Source organism: Hirundo rustica, chromosome Z (genome assembly GCF_015227805.2).
Source record: "Hirundo rustica isolate bHirRus1 chromosome Z, bHirRus1.pri.v3, whole genome shotgun sequence".
In the NCBI taxonomy this organism is placed as follows: Eukaryota; Metazoa; Chordata; class Aves; order Passeriformes; family Hirundinidae; genus Hirundo; species Hirundo rustica.
In genome coordinates this window covers 64,191,503-64,209,289 of record NC_053488.1, presented here as the reverse complement: position 1 = coordinate 64,209,289, position 17,787 = coordinate 64,191,503, and the positions used below count along the sequence as shown (strand labels likewise).

Genomic DNA, 17,787 nt, shown 5'->3' with positions numbered 1-17,787 from the left:
CAAAATAAATAGCTGTACTTTGGCCAAAATAGCTTTACCCTGTTATCAGCTTACCATGACCTCTTACTGCAACATTATGAAAACACTATTAAACAAAATACTAGAGCCTATAACTCAAATCTGTCAGAGAAGGATTCTTCACAGGACAATACTTTAGCATGACATAACTACTCTACATGTCATTCTTGGTGGCAAATCCCTTATGTTCCAGAAAATATCTAGGCAAATGAATCCAAACTAATTTTTAAGTAAACATAGAACATGCCCACACTTTCTGTTAGTATGACAGTGAAATCCCCCACCTGCAACAGACCTACCAAAATCCCTGTATCTTGTCTTTTCACTAACAAGTGATGTCTGTCATGTAAAACACCCAACTCTCTCCCTCTTTCCTACTAGTCCTTTGTTTCCAAAATTTATAACTTCCTTTTCTTTACCTTGTACTCTAAGGGTTGATGTCATAGATCCTTCCTCCTAAATGACTAACTCTGTTGGCATCATTCTCATTTTCTCTAGGATAGTCTGCTAAAACTCAGGGATTTTTCTCAAATTGTATTTAAATTTGAATATTCTGTTTCCAGTTTTGGGCCTGAAGATTGACATTTCTGACCAGAAACTTATCTGGTTTTCCAAGTGTATCCCCTGATCAAAGGGAGGATAATTTTTACACCTCCACTTACAATCTTGGCTTGATGTAATAATAAGACTAACAGTATGACATAGGGATGTCAAATGTTTTGCTTGTAGCAACGGGACCCATTCTTCGGTAGGGAATTAGTCCAAAATACCATTAGTTGAAACTGTTTTCAGATAGCCTGTGTAGTAGAAGTGCTATCACTGGAAAGTGTTTACAATATCTTAATGTCAGGGACACATTGTTGCTACAGGAGAAATTTCCTGGTCAGCCTTTGCAAATGGAGTGTTATACTGCTAATGTTTGCATTTAGTTTCTGTTACGAAATTAATTGCTATGTTGAAGAGTCTTCCCTGGGGTGAGAGTAATAGGAGGCTGCCTGTTGCATGGAAAGAGGTCCCTTCTGTTTCTTTCTGTGCTGCAAATGGCCCTTCCTACTGGAGGCATTCACTGAAGAAATGTAGGATTGTCTGTGATGATACATTAGTACACTCTTTACTGGTGTGACCCATTTCCTAGGCTGTGATGGGGAACAGTGGCATTGACACTGTATGTACAGGAAATAGTCTGGTCCAACTGCTCTAAAAATGCTGGGGGTTTTGGTTTCCTTTAAACTGCATGCTTTTTAAATGCTTAAATCATAAAGAAATAGATTTCCTATCCTTATTTACACTACTATTTTATATTTGCTTTGCTGTGTATCTTTTAATTGTAAATAAACATTTGATTTCAGTTATACATTAACTACAGGGTTTGTCTCTACAACAGTATAGTACCTTTAAACCATATTTTGCCTTGCAGAATTCCCTTTTTAATTAGAAGAACAGTCTGCTGCTATGGTGTTGCAGTGGGAAGTGATAAAGAATGGAATTTTGCATGGGAAATGTACAACCATACTGACTCTGTTGAGGAAGATGAAGACATCCTGCTCTATGCCATGAGCTGTGCCAAAGAGTCATGGTTACTTTACAGGTGACCTTGAACAAAGTATATATTCATGTTTGTAGAAGTAAATGATAGGAACAAAAATAATTTACTGTACAAAGCTGGTGGAAGTTTGTCTGCCACAGAAGCACGTGTCTTGTCAACCACTGGTAAGGTTCTAAAGAGTTTTGTTAGGGAGCAAGTATGAAAAATGGGACAAACACAAATAAACAATCCTTCTGCAAAGACAACATGTGGGTCATCTTAACTCCTGACTCCATGTGGGCAACCAAAAAGTTAAAGCATATATCAAAGAGCCTTGTCCAAATGTGTCCACAGCACAGTTTGGAACACAGTGTTTATTTTCTTTTACTGGCATTTGTACCTTTGTCAGTAAAAAGATGTTGAATTCTCTAATCGGTTATGTTTGTACTGCCTAAAGAATTTGTTAAGGGAATGGAATTTTGGCAGTGATGGTCTAAAGAATTATCATCTAAATATTCACATAAACTCCATGGGCCTAAAGGTGTGGAAGTAACATTTTAGTCCTTCCAGCCACCTGCTCCAGTGTGGTGGTCACTTGGGAAGACAAAAAATATGACTGAGAATAAGACAAAAAATATTACAAAGAGATGCCCAACCAGCTATACTCATTTCCTCCTTAAACTGCAATCCTTTATTGCCTATTTCTTGGAACAGACTAGCACCATTCCCTGATAAATCAGGGAGCTGTGATGAGCTTCTTCCTCCATGTATTTTAGTAGTTGATAAGGCAACCTGTTTTTTGAATTGCCACCCAGGGAGTATTTTGGGGTGAAGAATGTTAAGATGTGCTTTGCCTGGCCCTCACAATTCTTTGTCCATTATGTTAGGCATAGTGATTTCATGCAAAGGGGAGAAACCCAGCTCAACTGTTCTACCCATAAAGCAGCTGCCTGCAAGATCTTATGACAAAATAACTCCAAAAGGGTTCATTTGCAAGTAGGAACATTCAAGGCAAAACATTGAGGCAACAAAGAGAATAATTATTTTTCAAGATGTTCAGACAATCACTGCCACTGACATAATTAGAAGACACCTCTTGAAATACTTCTGAAATCCTGCCTTTGTCCTCATGAAAATCTTATTGAATCTTGTTATAGGGGACATTTTTGTGTAAAACAGGTAATTTTTTGTAAAAGTGTCTCACTGCTGGCATACTCTGTAGGTTCCATCTGAGTCACAGTAAAGTGAATTGCATGAAGGTGAAGAGAGTCTGCCCTTCCACAAGCTTGTCTGGTACTGGCAGTTGTCTTTCTTGTACAAAGATAAACACATCTATGTCCTTTTGATATTCTACACCCTCACTTTACTAAGAAGTGAAGAGTCAGTGTGCAAAAACTAATGTTAAGGACAAAACTCAAGCTGAATACACAGTTCAGAGTGACACCAACTTTGGTATCATCTTCCACATGCTGATATTTTTTGAGATAGGATTTTTTGTGAACTGGATTATTTTTCCAGATTTCAATATTGTATAGTTTCTGTCAAACGACAGGTTAATTTCTTTCCTGCTTTTCTAACAGATACTTGCAATATGGACTCAGTGACACTTTATTTTATTCCAATTGTACTTCAGTCATCATCTCACATGTAGTGACTAAGGATATTGGGCACCGTATGGCCTGGGATTTTGTTACAGAAAATTGGCCACTTTTAAATCAAGGGTAAGCAACAAGTTTGGGCTTCCTTTAATATCTGTGACTCTTAGTTTTCTTCCTCTATCTTTATGTTTGAGCTGTAAAATTCAGGTGCAGATTTTCCTTCCAGTGATGGTTATTTGTAATGATTGATTCAATTAAGTATGCAGAGCAGAGTTTTCAGAGGATTCAGTTCTGATCAGAGTTTAATGCCACAGAATAGCTCATCAAACACACAAGACTTAAAAATTCGTCTGTTCATGACTGTTTCTGTGTTTTTAAGCACTCCTTGGAATTCTGACTCTAGAAGTGGGTTTATCCACTAGGATTTTACAAGTGGGTGTAAATGCTATAAATTGTCAGTGTAAAATGCTGAAGTGAAATCCTCACCTTTTCTCCAAAAAGTGTATGAAGAGATGGAGTATTAGAGCATGCAGACATGCAAGAGCTGCTAGAATCAACTACAGTGTTATTCCCTGACTTAAATCTTAACCCATCACCAGCCTACCTGCACTGCTGTAGGGAATCTGCAGGTGAGCTTGGGCTATCTGTTTTGAGGAAAGCAAGCATTTTAATGTCTGTTTGAAGACTCCTTCTCTCCTTGGCAATTGTGAAAAGCAGCAGGGCTGTGACAGAGTACATTCCAGCTGATTTTGATGGCACAGGAGGCCATTGTGATCCATTAGTGGCAGCATAACCAAAATCAGTCATTTAGGAGCATTCAAATGTGTAAATTATTGCTAATGCTAGAAAAGGCACCTTGTAGAAGATTTGGGTCATATCAACTTGTTCTCTTACAGAGCTTTTCTGTGTTCTAAATTAATGAGAAAATTGGTGGGAAATTGCCCCTTATTTTCAAACTAAAAGAATAGTGGAAGTGTTTTTTTATAGGCCACCTTCAAGGTAGCAACAGGAACAGCAGCTTGTTAGATGCATTACTGGTTAGCTTTTTAAGCTCAGTTTGGCCGTATGGGCTCAGAGAGATGATCTGTTTCATGTAAAGAATTCACATTACCAAAGTACAAATACCAGATCTTACTGGGAAGTGAAAATGAAGGGTAATTATTGTTTGTCATGCAGCTCAAATGTCTAAATTGAATACTAATGGTAGTTCCTTAAAGGAAGGAAAACAGTCCGTTGTTGCAAACTTAATCTTAGTTGGTATTTGTAGCATAGTCATTACTCACTAAATGTTTTATTTTCAAATTAGATTAATTTTAGTATATTTACTAATGTGGTATTTGAAGGACCTTTATCTCAATTTTACAGATATGGGCATGAATTATTACATGATGTACTTAAAATCATGGGAAGATTTGTCAAAACAGATGTACAGATCCGAGAGGTAAACCAGAGAAACATTTAATCTCAACTTCATTGCCAGTTTGTAAATACAAGTTTTTGTTCTTTAAAGAAATTGTTGAACATAATGTTGATGTCTTCCAAACCTTCATGTTTGGAGCAGAGTGCCCACAAATTTTATCAAAACTGTCTCATTTTCTTCTATCTTTCATACCTACTGAAAATGTACCAGCATTTGGGTTGCTGGCCTGTTAGGTTGTCATACTGACTGTTTAATTTCTCACATTGTTCAATCACTGCTTCCCCCAAATATTTATTTATTATTTTTCAGTCCTCTCTTGTCTTTTGCCTATTAGACTGATGAGAAAGATTTCTCATTCTGTTATTGTAGAACAGGCAGCACAAGAAGATTCCCCTATCCAACTAGTCCTAGATGGTGTGGTACCACCAGTACCAGTGAAGCTGGCTGCATTTGGAAGGATTTTTAGAGGAAAGCAAAAGGGCACATTCTTGATATATAAGGAGATGTCCCACATCAGTGTAAATCAGTAACCTTGCCCCACATCCTCTTTAGTCACAGTGATCTGTCCCTTTTCTGTGCATTTCTGTCTGAAACATCTGCCAGGCACACAGTTTCTTGCTGCAAGTAAAGTTACTTGTGAACGAAGCTCATGTGTTCATTTCTTCAGTTGCAGGTTTTTTATAATGCTACTTTGGAAGAGGATGAGAGAGAGGCTATTACTATGCTACTGGAATCTGCAAAGCTTGAAAATATTGAAAGGAGAAAACTACTAACCAAAGTTGCCAGCTGGTTAGAGAAAAATGTAGATGATTGACTTGGAAAACGATTTGCAGTATATTATATGTGATTTGCTGTCATATTGATTTTCATTATAAGCTGTAATTAAAGATAAAGCACATTTTTATGAGTCCTTTGGTTTTCTTTCCACTGGAAAGTCTGGATAAAATAATTCACAAAGAAATCAAGGATTTAGGAAAAGAAGTTATAAACATATTTGCATCTTATATCTAAAATAATTTACTGCTGAACATGGTCTTAGGGATGAATTGCTAATAATAATTTAACAAATAGATACAGTCCTGAATCATTTGGAGGTTTTCTTCTGAATAGCCAAATGAAAAGTGTGCTGCATGTTTGTGGCAAAAAAATAAGGAAGCTGAATAAGTTTATATTGTTTGTTTCATTTGTACAGTGATCTATAACCTGTCTCTCTCCACTTCTACATTTTTAAATTGCAAAGAGGACAACAATTTAGAAAGTTCTGTGAAACATAAACTTCAGAATTACTTCAGACCTGTAGGGAGGAAAGGACTAGAAGATCCTCAAATTGTAATTTTAATTAAGAAATTAATGCCCTGTCATTCAAACTTCATTTTTTCTCAGCAGATCAGTACTTAATGTGTCTACATTTGTGTTTGATTAGGAACTGCTTTTGAAGAGACCTTGCTGCTTGTGTCTATTTAGCGTGCTTCAGGCCCAGAATAGTCTTGGAGTGTGTGAACTGGATTGTTTTTGGATAAAATTTATCTAGGAGATGATGAGCTCCTGACGTGTGACATTTGATGGTCATTTTGTCTATGGCACTAGTGTGCAACTGGTCTAAACTAACCCTTCTGCAACACAATGGCAACGGGGAACAAGACGACACGGATCGCCTCGAGCATCCAAAGGAGATCGGTTTTTTGCAGAAATCGCACCCCTTTTATACCTTCTGTCCCCACCCGACAAACCTGAAACCGAACCGAGGCCTAACTGAACTCCACAGGAACAAGGCACCCCGGGCTGGCCCAGCTGCAGCGCTGCTGTCCACGCGTCCCTCCAGCCAATCACCTTTCTGTTCATACGCTGTCCACGCAACCCTCCAACCAATCGCCTTTCTGTTCCTGCGTTGTCCACACATCCCTCCAGCCAATCACAACCTCATTTCCAACTGTCACTCGGCCGACTCTCTTCTCGCTCCTGAGGCCGCTCGCCCCTCATCCGCCTTAGCCCGCCGACGTGCCGCTGTGGCTTTCCCATAGGGCCTTCTGGTGAGAGCAAACCTTGAACACTTTCACAATTACAACCCCATATTCTACAGAACATCACTGTTCTAATTGCACTGAGGTGCTCGCTGGTCACAGAATCACTGTATATGCTGAGTTAGAAGGGGCCCGACAGAATCAGAGAGTCCAGCTCCATTGCTGTAGATACAGGTTTAATCACCTTGCTTACGCGCATTTTGGAGGTGACACAATTCTGCAGACGGATTTCAGTCCGTTAGTATTAGCAAAACGCGTGAGCTTGTGCTTAAAAGGAAGCATGGGATCCTCAGTCCATGCAAATAATTTATTTGTGGGGTAACAGTATTATGACAAAATTATAGTACTAGTGATCAGTTAACATGTTATAGATCAGGAAACACTATTATGTGGGAATGCAGGAGACAAGTTAGAATACTGCTCTCTGAAAAGACATGAATAAACTCCAGACATGTTAATACAAAGGCATCCTCTAAATACATTTTGGAAAAATGCTGCCATGATGACTGCACTGAATGTCCTCTGCTCTCCATGAATTTTTTCCAAAGAAAAATTCGATCTGTTTTGAGACTGCTTGAGAAGCCCTTTACTGTACGGGAATTACCAGCTGGTGACACAAGTTTGTGCTGGAAACATTTGACCTCTTAGCATTTGATCTAGTTAAGGATAACACCAAAGAAAATTGCATGCGTTCTTGCCAGTCTTTTACAATTTGACTGAGAAAGCAGAGGAACTTGACAAGGCTGTGATGAATTACAGGGATTTTATCATAGGATCTATAGGATGGTTTGGAAGGGACCTTAAAGATGATGTAGTTCCATCCCCCTGTCATGGTATGGGACACCTTCCACTTGATTGGGCTGCTCAAAGCACTGTCCAGCCTGGCCTTGAACACCTGCAGGGGTGGGAAGTCCACAGCCTTCCTGGGGAACCTGTGCTAGTACTGAAGCAGTTTTGCTTCAGCATTTTCAGTGATTTCCACTAGTTCATCACTGGCACCATATATCTCATCATGTGGGTTAAGCAAAGCTCAAGAAACATCCTATAACTTCACCCTACACCCAGTAGGTTCAAACCATTTCTCTCCAACCATGAGAAACCACACTGCCTTTCTAACCAGTCTTCCACGCTTTTGTCACTTTGCTCTTTGTCCTACTAAACAAAACTTTTAATTTGTACTGTCAATATGTAAAAAATACTAGAAGAATTAAAAATAAGAAGTTATTTTCAAATAATGGCTCCTGACTATGTATTTCAGAATTTCGGTGTAGTTTTCATGGCAGAAGCAGAATAGTGAAGGTGACTGCTAGGCAAGCTGCCTGAGTAGGAGCAGATCTGAATCACTTCTAGAATCCACACATTTGCATTTGATGGCATTTATCAGTGGCAGCCCTTGCTGCTGTTGAGTACAAGCTGAGCGCAGAGGTTTGGAGAGTGGCAACTGGGAAATACAGCAAAAGAAGAGGTGCATGGGAGGAATCTGGGAAAAACTGGGAAAGCTGCTTTATTGAAGAGAGAATTGGGGTGAAAGAAAGTCTATTGGAAATTAGTATGAGGACATCAGGAAAACAGCTTTTGTTGTACTTATGCAGACTGTGTAAGTGTTATGGACCATGCAATTGTGAAGTGTACATGTGTGGGGCAATTTCCAGTCAAAATAGATGTGTCCTATCCCAGTGATAGGATGCATTCAGTAGGCTCTTAGTGGGGAAAAAAAGTAGATATGATGTGAAAGACCAGATTTTTGCTTTAAATCCTGCTCTCTGTCTTGACAGCATGGAAGTCAAAAAGTTACACATATTCTGCGAATACTGTCTGTGTGTGTGACAGGGCAGCAGACTTGTTAGCTGGCAGGAATGCACACCAAACCCAGTGGAGAGGGAGACTTTAGGAGCACCGGCCAGCTTCTCCTCTGCATCTCCTGGCACAGTTGTCGTACTTCCCCACTCCAGCTGTGCCCCCTTTCCCTCCTGTCACCCCGAGAAACCTCTCAGGCAAGTGAGGGGAAGGCAGCTGGGTGTGGGGCCTGGGTGGCCAAGGCACAAAACCCATACCATCTTGGCTGCACTGATGGCACATTGATGAGGAGCAGCCTAGTGCTTCTTTTGGGGTTGTTGGAAGTCCCAGAAGAGTGAGTATAGGGTAGTGAAATGGGACATGGGCTAAAATGTCAAAAAACGAACAAAGATGTGGCCTTGCCACATTTCTGCTGTGCAGTGACTCACAAAAGATAAGAGGAGCTGTCGTCTCTGCATCCCCTGTCTCAGGGGTGTAGGGGCTCCTCCAGAGCCAGGTGTGACGTATACATCCCAGCCTCTTGGCCAAACTAATGGTACTTTGGTTCAGACTCCAAAGGAAGCAAAGGCCTAGACCATGACCAGGCTAAAACTTCTCTAGTTTCTGGTAGCCCATGCAGGAAAAGAGTGACAAGGTGAGCATTAATGCTATAAACTTGGAAACTGGAACTGGAAATGTCTTTAACACAACACAGCAGACTCATTTGTCAAGGAACAAAGGGGGTTGTGGGTGCGAGGATTCTCACCCTTCCCTTTTCCATCACCTGTAATTAGACTGTGAGCCAGCTGCTTTATCCCATAAATTAGACAGCCTGTGTGAGCCTTCTCTGAGCTATATGCCTGCTAAACAGCTAGTGGCATTGGGGTGATCTCCACTGGAGCTAGGACAGGTTTCAGGGTTGCTTCTAAAAGCTGAAACAGCCTTTACCAACTGCACTGGTAAGTGACTAACGTCTTGCATAACCTTGTATCATAGCACACTAAGACTGTGCATTGGTACCTTTTATTACTGTACCTTCTGTGCACCAAATAACAGAATGAATCTATTGTTAAACAGTCATTTGATAAATTTCACTTTCACAATATCTTACTTCAGTAAAACCACTGTTGCTGCTCTGGTTCTTTGAGTTGTGGAAATCTTCCCTGCGTCAGAGGGACGGTGGGCATTGGTCTTTGGGGGGTCACTATCTGTCATTCTTTGTGCTGGGATGACACAAGACCTGAGTGGGCCAAGGGGGAGGCTGACCTTGGCTGGCTGTGGAATACCCATGGTGATGGAGGAAGAACATGAGGTGGAAAAGTGCCTAAGACAGGGAGAGCACATACTGACTATCATCACACCCATGTTGTAGTTAAGGAATGGCACTCCTCAATTTAGTGCTCCCACTGAGACTCCAAACCACATGCTGCCTGCTCACTCCCTCCTTCCTCCTCTCTCTGCAGCTTGATGGAGAGGAGAGGAGGCACAAAAGTGTGATCGCAACATGCAAAGCAACCACACGGAGACGAGAGATTTGCAGGGCAGAGTTGTTCCTCTGAGAGAACCCAAGGCTAAGCCAAGGCCGAGAGCCCCTCTGCCTGTTTATTTCTTACTTTTTATACATTTGTGGGTCTGGTTGTGGGGTGGCTTCTGGAGTTATCACCTCCCAGACGAATGGCCAGACCAGCTGTCAGTTACAATTGTTTTCAGGTTAGAAATATGCAAACAAAGGACAGAGAATGAAAAACAAAGGATTTGTTTATGTTACATGTGTGAGAAAAGGCAAAAACTGCTCCTAATATTGTACAGAAGCTAAAGAGACTGACTCTGTCTTATGAACAATCAAAAGGCTTTAAAAAACTCAGAAAAAACAGAGTGATACAAAAAGCAAAGATTACAGGTTGAGATATGAACAGTTGACTGCAAAGAGCAATGAGATACACAAACAACAGTAACAGGAACAACACTAATGACTGACAGTACAAGAAAGAGGCAAAAATTCACATACCTGACCTGACCTGTCATTCCACTGACCCTGGAAGGCACATAATCTCTTCAGAAAAGACTCCTTCCCTGTGGGAAATAAGATAAAGCCTTACAGAATAAGGATCTTTTTCACCTTTGTTAAATCCTGTTCAATTCTGTTCACAAGCACTCTGGGAAGTGTTCAGCCATGGGTGGGATGAGTGGGTTGGTAGCCGCCTCATGTGTGAGGCAGTGCTCGCTGGGGACACACATGGACACCGCATGATCAGAGAGCTGGTTGGGTAAAGGGACTCATGAACAGTGACACCACAGTGGCAGGCAGCAGATTAATGCTTATGTCGGTGATTGATAGATACAGGACTCCATTGCTTGTATGCAAGAAGCCAATTTATTGGTTCCACAGATCAGTTTATATACTCTTAAAACAGCTAAAATTAGTAACAATCAAACATTTATGTTTCTTAATAACATTGCTTAATCGTAGCACTGCATTGACTCATCCAGGTACTTACGGTCTTGCATGATTCCTTTCAAACGAAGCATAGCAAGCACAATGTTACCTTCTGCTTCCTCCTCCAGGGTTCAACCTTTTGTTGCCAAGGTTTGAAGCCTACAAGGGTTAAAGTATCCACCTTGGTTACAAGCTGAGCAGTACTTTCAGTCCCACTCCCCAGCTGTATTTCCACATGCTTATTTTGGTTAAGTTTCTGTTAAGTTTCCAATATAAAAAGGCTTGGTTCTTTACAATTAACTATCTTCGTTGGCGCAAACAGGGAGGTCTGTTTGTCTTTGTTCCCCATCGCTATGCTTCCCCTGTCCCTGGCAGTGATGAAGTGGTACAGAACAACACCCATAACATCAGTGTCCTGGACATGACCCTTCACGGTTATTGCAAAAATTCACCTTGTTCTGGAAACAGGATAGGGCAAAATTAACTTCACTTGGGGAAAATAATTTGATTTGTTGCTATTAAAATAGATGCATAATATTTGTTAATTAAAATAGCCTTTGATAGTGAGAAACAAACCAAAAATGAACCATCCCCCCCACCTTTCATTTTTCCCAGGCTCGTCTTCATTCCAACTCTTTCACCTCTGCTCCTTGAGTAGACCAGAGGGAAGGAGGAAAGCAGGTTGAGGTCAGTCCCAAACCGCTCCTTTCTGACATTCCTTCCTCCTCCCTATTTCTCTTGCTCCGGGGCGCGGTCCCTCGTACAGACCGCAGTTCCTATAGTGAACATCATCCACCTGCCCAACCGCGGTGCTCTCCAGGTGCCTCCTCGCAGGCGTCGCTCACTTCCGCGCTTGCATCGCTGTTGCTCCCGTTGAGGTTTCCCTTCGCTCCTCTGCTTGCCGGGCCCTTTCCTCCTCAGGCTTCCCCCGGGCCGCCGCCCGCTCGGCTGCGGGGCTGCAGCCGGCAGCGGGGACACTGTGGCCGCTCTCCCGAGGTGCGAAGCGACCGGGGCGACACAGGAGTAACGCGAGGCAGGCGGGTGTGGGCGCAGCTGGGAGGGAGCAGGGACAGACGGGTGAGCTCCCAGCGGCAGCCCCGCGCTGTAGGGCTCAGGGAGATGGGAATGGGCCCCCGATGCCAAGGAATCTCTGTGGACACGGGCCACGGCGGCGATACGGTCACACCTCTGCTTTGGGCACGGTCGCACGGCTTGGGCTTTTTGCCTGTGAGAGACGGAGCCGTGAGGGGTGTGTCCGCAGCTACAGATCCTCCGGCGAAGAGGAGGTGCAGCCTTCTCTGGACAAGGGAAATTTTTCTCCCTTGATGCCTCGCACAAGCCTAGCACGTTCTCTTCTGGCCATCTCAGCCACTAAAATCATCTTCCGGACTTTCATGTGCTTCTGCCCTGTCTGTTCTGCCCCTTCCACCCCAGTCCATCCTTCCCAGTGACTTGCCAATTTGAACATGCCGGAAGAGGCACAAAGACCTGATAAGCCTGGTTGTTTGGAAAAAAATTAGGGTAAAGGGAGGAGGAAGAAGAGGAAGGGGGAATTAATTCTAAAATGGGAGGAACTCTCAAAATCTTAACAATTAAAACAATTAAAATAGAGATCTAAAGAACTGTTTGCAATAGGACAAGAATGTCACAGATTAATTGTTTATGCTGGAAAACTTAGGTTTTTTTCCTCTTCAGCTGCCCCATTTGTCTCGCTGTAGGTGCTACTGAGTACATTGCAGGCAGAGTGTGTTGGGGTGTTTGAGGAGCAATTAGCTTGACCAGGAAGCTCAAGAAAAACTTAACACATCTCCTCCCCTGCATCTCCCTTACCCCAGGTAGGGACATTTGTATTATATCTGCCCAGGTGTATTTGCAGTCCTGTGCTCATGGTGGGGAAGACTTGCCCCTATAGGAACTCCTAGGAGTTTTGCCTCTGAAATCAATCTCTCTAAATGTCACCTAAGATTTTAATCCTCCTATGTTTACATCCATGTAGCCTGACACCCACCCAGCAGAAGCTTTTCTGAGCAGATTGCAGGCTACGTGTTATCACGTATGCCATGATAAGCGAATATAACTCATGCACATACAATTCAGAAAAAGTTGAGGTATACGAGTATAATTAGCAAAGTGGAAAGAGATATTAAGTGTAAGATGGTTTAATTACAATTTTTATACTGATAGAGTTAATTTATGTTTTCTTCATCAAGTAGAATATGTGATGCCTTGGGAAGGCTGACCTGGAGCAGAGATGGAACAGAGCTGGAGAATAAAGTAGATATTTGTTGAAAGGCCTTTAAAGGCACACCTTGGGCAGGACAAGAGCCTGACCAGGGCTACACCAGAGATGGACTTAGAATGGTCACAAAATGGACAACCAGTCATGAGGTCTCACATTTTTATAAGTTTTGGTCCATTTCTATGTTGGATTTAGTTGTCCAATTACAGCTTTGGGTTGTGAAGTATCATCCTTCTTGTTTTCTTTCTTCAGTCCACCGTTGTTTATGCTTTTGGGCCTGAAAGTTTTACTCATTGTCCTCAGTCTTCCACAGGAAAAGGGTTTGTTTTGCCTACCTGCTCTATGAAGAGAGCTTACTAGCACTTAATATGAGGCTCAGAACTAACACCCCTAGGCAGCATAGAATCTGAAAAATGCAAATGCTGAAACTTAAGCCATCACATGGTAAAAGAAGAACCTTGGAAAAAGCTATGAGAATAAAACATGTTTTAAGTTTTTTTGTTTTAGCTTGTTGCTATATAAGTACCAGGGAGACTGTGATATATATATATATATAGATATTTTTTTTTTTTTTTTTTCCCTTGAGTGATTTCTGGTTTATTTTTCACAACAACCCCCCCCAAAACCACTCTGTGAAGCAAAATGAAGATGTGCCTTAACATCTGCATAACCTAGCTAAGGTCTGTGGCTTGAATGATGTATCACCTTTTGGGTTTAAAAATGTTTGGAGGGGAGAAAAAATATGGTAAATAAAAAATCTACTTGCTTCTGTCTGGGTTATAAAATACCTCAGAGAATGGATGGATATGGCTGATTAAGATAAAAAGACATGTTGGACTATTTGTCTAAGCCACAAAAGGAGAATTTATAAGACTTGACAGTTTCAGATGCTTATTAGGATTTAGCTGTGTTCTAGAGAATAATGAAAGCCATTAGTGATTACAGCATGCTGAAAATTGGTATCTGGAGAAGGCTGAATTGTCTGCACTAGTGCAACAAATAAACTTGAAAGGCAGCTAGCTGAAACATGAGGTCGAACTTCATTTCAGTAATTGGGAGCATATTCATATTTGACTTCTGGAAACAGTGAATAGAATCAAGAACATTTTGTCTAAAATGGTAAAATATTTCCCTACTACATACATGTCCTAAAGATGTATCACTTTTTAATTTTTTAAAAATAAAAAATTCCGTAGTTTATTGCAAGATATTTTTCTTTACTTACCTTTAAGGAAAAAAAAACCCCAAAAACAAACAAACAAACAAACAAACATACAAAAAAGCCCTCTAAGAAATACATTTGCTGTGTTGTTAGCAGATGCAAATGAGAAATTAGAACTCTCATCCCAGTTTATCCAATTTCCTTATTCCCACTCTTTTGCTAAGTACTATATAAAAACCATAATTAATGAGACAGAAAGTGTGAGGTCCTTTAAAACAGTTACCTGGCACTGTCTTCAGCCTGCTTCTCTGGGGAGCACTGTTTTGATTATTTGTCTTCTGTTTCAGTCTCTCTGGGGCTGATGTTATACTTCCACTATTAGAGGAATTGTGCAGCAGTAAATCCAGGCTGTGCAATTCCCCTCCTCTCTTTGGTAAATACAGTTTAAGATTATGGAGACACTCCTTGATGTCTTGCTCTCTGCTCTGAACTGAACACACACCCTTCAGAACCACAGGTTTTCAGAAGGTAAGTAAGTACCTGGCAAATCTCTTCTGCCTATTGCATGGCAACCAGTAGTTGCACATGATTTTATAATTAACTGTTTAACTTCAGCTACAGGAAGCCTCTCTTCCAGATACAGCAGAAAGTGTCTGGGTTTGGGAGGGAGAACTCATGAGGACTTGTGTTATTTTACTTGGAGAGGGATATATTTGCTCCTCCAGACCCCTGTCAAAAATGGGCCATTGTATTTTCTCTGTGTTTGTCAGGGTTCTGTTTAACCAGCTGAATTACAAGAGATGAGACCTATTTCTTTGTCTGGTCTGTGTTTTCTACCTGGCTTCAAGGCTGTCCTCTGAACACACATGCACATTCGTGTCTGTGAGAGAAGGCACAGAATAGATGCCATGTGGTCTTTCCACTGCTTTACAGTTTAGTCCATGGTTGCTCTGAGAAAGGTTAATTTATTCCCATTCTTAATTTGGTTGACATCAGATGTCCTATAGAAATTCCAAGATCTATGCTTGAATGTGCCACAAAATTGATTGCTGGTTCCTGAGTCCACAGACACCTCCACAGAGCTAGGCTGTGAAGAATGTGGGACTATTGCAATAGGTCTGTCTAATCTGTGTCTGCACAGGGGGATTAAAGCCATAGGGGTAGCATCTCATCTTGCCCTGGTGAAGGTGATGAACATGCTCACATATATCAGCCGGAATGTTTCCAATGGCACAAAAATGCAATTTGAAAACAATATAAATTCACTCTGACAAGCCCAGAAGAGACACTAGCTTTAGGCTGCTGAGATCGAACAGCCTGATGTATCTGGAATGCTGGTCACCACATTTCATGCCAGCTGAAACATTCAGCTGTGTAATCTGCAGGGATCATAAACAGAAATATTAAATTATTGAAAAAAACAGATATAGGAAAAATATTTCTTTTATGAGAATCATAAACAAATGTAATTCTTCCCAAATCCCAACAACTTCTGAAACTGTTCTCTGATCAGAAACATCTGTGTCATGGATAAGACTCTGAATATAACACAGCCTCTGATTTTCTTCCTCCCTTACTCTGCTTTTAGCCTAGTCAGTGGTTTCAAGGCTCTGTGCTGAAATTGCCAGTTCTTAGCTATAACTAACCACGATGGGATGTTCAGCTATCACCTCCAGAAAAGTACGTGTTGTATTCAAAAAGCATGGGAGAACACAGGTTTTGGTGGAGGAAAAGTGCAGTTGCTGGTTATCCTCAGAGCTGAAATTTTTTTGGAAAAGACCAATGTTCAATGCATTATCCCTGGATTAGCACTACAGTCAAACTAAAAATAGTAGAAGAAAAAAAATCTGCTTCAGGACTAAGAATACTTTCCTTTGTAAAATTATGTTCTCCAGACTTCATAGTGGATGTCTGTATCTCCCTCATTTCCATATCTCCTCAGAACACACTGTGGAGGATAATCAGTCCTGCTCACTTTCCTAGTCACATTCAGATTCATTTTTGTTATCTCTCCTGGACATTAAAATTCAACATTATATACTTAAAGTATATCTATGTGGAGACAGAAATCTGCTACTTTCTCTGTGGAGTATATTTTTGCTGAGGTGCAAGGGCATTTAGAACACATCTGTGGAACAAGATGCTTGTTCTTTTCTGTTAGTATTTAAAATTAGGTCTCTGATTTAGTGTGTTTGATTCTAGATAACTGTTAGGACTTAGTTGTTAGAACAGTCAAATTTTTACACCACCATCACATGACACGTGGAAAATGTATGCTTACACCGGTAGCTGCTGTTGGCTTTTCTGCTTCTGCACCTGGCATACTTTGAAAAGACAGGCATGGGTGACAATCATGCATACTCATGAAGTGCTTTTACAATGCTAGATGCATGGTTGGACTGAAGAGGAAATGTAGGAAGCAAATCCTTACAAGGATTCCAACTTCAGTGCAGATGAAAAACAATACTCACCTTCTTTAGAGTGTTGCCCTTCATTATTTATTTATTTGTGGACCCTTAACAAATTTCCTGTAGGAAAGTAGGCTCCCCCATCTAGTAAATATTAATTGCCTGGTAATAGAATTCCTTTTCTGACCTTAAAATGATACTCAAGTCCCAGAACTAAAACAGTTGCTGTTAAGCCTCCAATTGTGAACAGGGTCACATCTGTAATTCTTCAGTTTACTGAAGAGAACAGGAAACCCACTCTGAAACAGGCTGAAGGCTGTTTCACCTCTCAAAAAGACAACCCCTCCAGGTAGTACAAAGTCACTCCCTTCTGGTTCCTATTCTCACTTTGACTGTCTCCCTGCAGGAAGTGGCTGCAAGAGAGGAAACCTAAGGCTTGGACTCCTGCTTATATTAGAGCGGTGCTGGTCCTTGGGCAGTGGTGAAATGAAGATCTCTGGCACAGGGTTGGGGCAACAGTCCTGAAGTACAGCCACTTTGCTACCTTTCAGAGGTAATAGGAAGGACCAGCAGCACGTGGGGAAGGGTTGGAGGAACTCCAGAAATCTTAAATTATTTCTGATTCTCTTTGGCATGAAAGTATGAGACACTGGTACTGTATATTGTATAATTATTTTTTTAAACTAAGTAGCTGCACAAGGTTGGTAAGAGGTATCTGATATCCATCCTGAATCTATGATGATGGTAGAGAGGTGACGGATGGTATTTGTAGAATAGACTCACAGGACCCGTGGACCTCCCTGGGTACTTTGTTAGCAGAGGGAGTGATGTCCTTTTCTCTATTAAACTTAAAAGGTCCACATTCTACTTTATCCAAAAAAAAAAAAAAAAAAAAAAAAAAAAAAAAAAAAAAAAAAATCATTCGCAAAGGAGTGAGATTCAAGAGCCAAGCACCTTACGTTTATTCCGTGGGTTGGAATCTCCGGGGGGAACGCCGTGGATCCGCAGGGAATGTCGGAGATGGGCGAAGCGCGCACCGCCGCGCAGGGCTTGAGCAGCAGCGCCACCTGCGGGCTGGCGCGGGGACTGCGCGCGCGCCGCGCCCGGGAGCCACGCGTGGCGACAGCCCTCCCGAGCTCTGTGTGACTTAAACACCAGCGGTTTTCCGACGTGTGCTTTGCGA

General features: G+C 41.5%; 1 protein-coding gene across 2 annotated transcripts in view; it reads left to right on the top strand.

Annotated features, from left to right (window-relative positions):
• Window positions 1-5,415, top strand: part of LVRN (laeverin) — a 35,423-nt gene extending 30,008 nt beyond the window's left edge. For both annotated transcript variants that reach the window (XM_040090138.1, XM_040090139.1), the window contains exons 17-20: window positions 1,436-1,606; window positions 3,124-3,264; window positions 4,507-4,582; window positions 5,229-5,415. In XM_040090138.1, the coding sequence (XP_039946072.1) occupies window positions 1,436-1,606; window positions 3,124-3,264; window positions 4,507-4,582; window positions 5,229-5,375 (535 nt within the window). In that variant the 3' untranslated portion in view covers window positions 5,376-5,415. The remainder of the gene's footprint in view (window positions 1-1,435; window positions 1,607-3,123; window positions 3,265-4,506; window positions 4,583-5,228) is intronic.
• The last annotated feature ends 12,372 nt before the right edge of the window (window positions 5,416-17,787 follow it).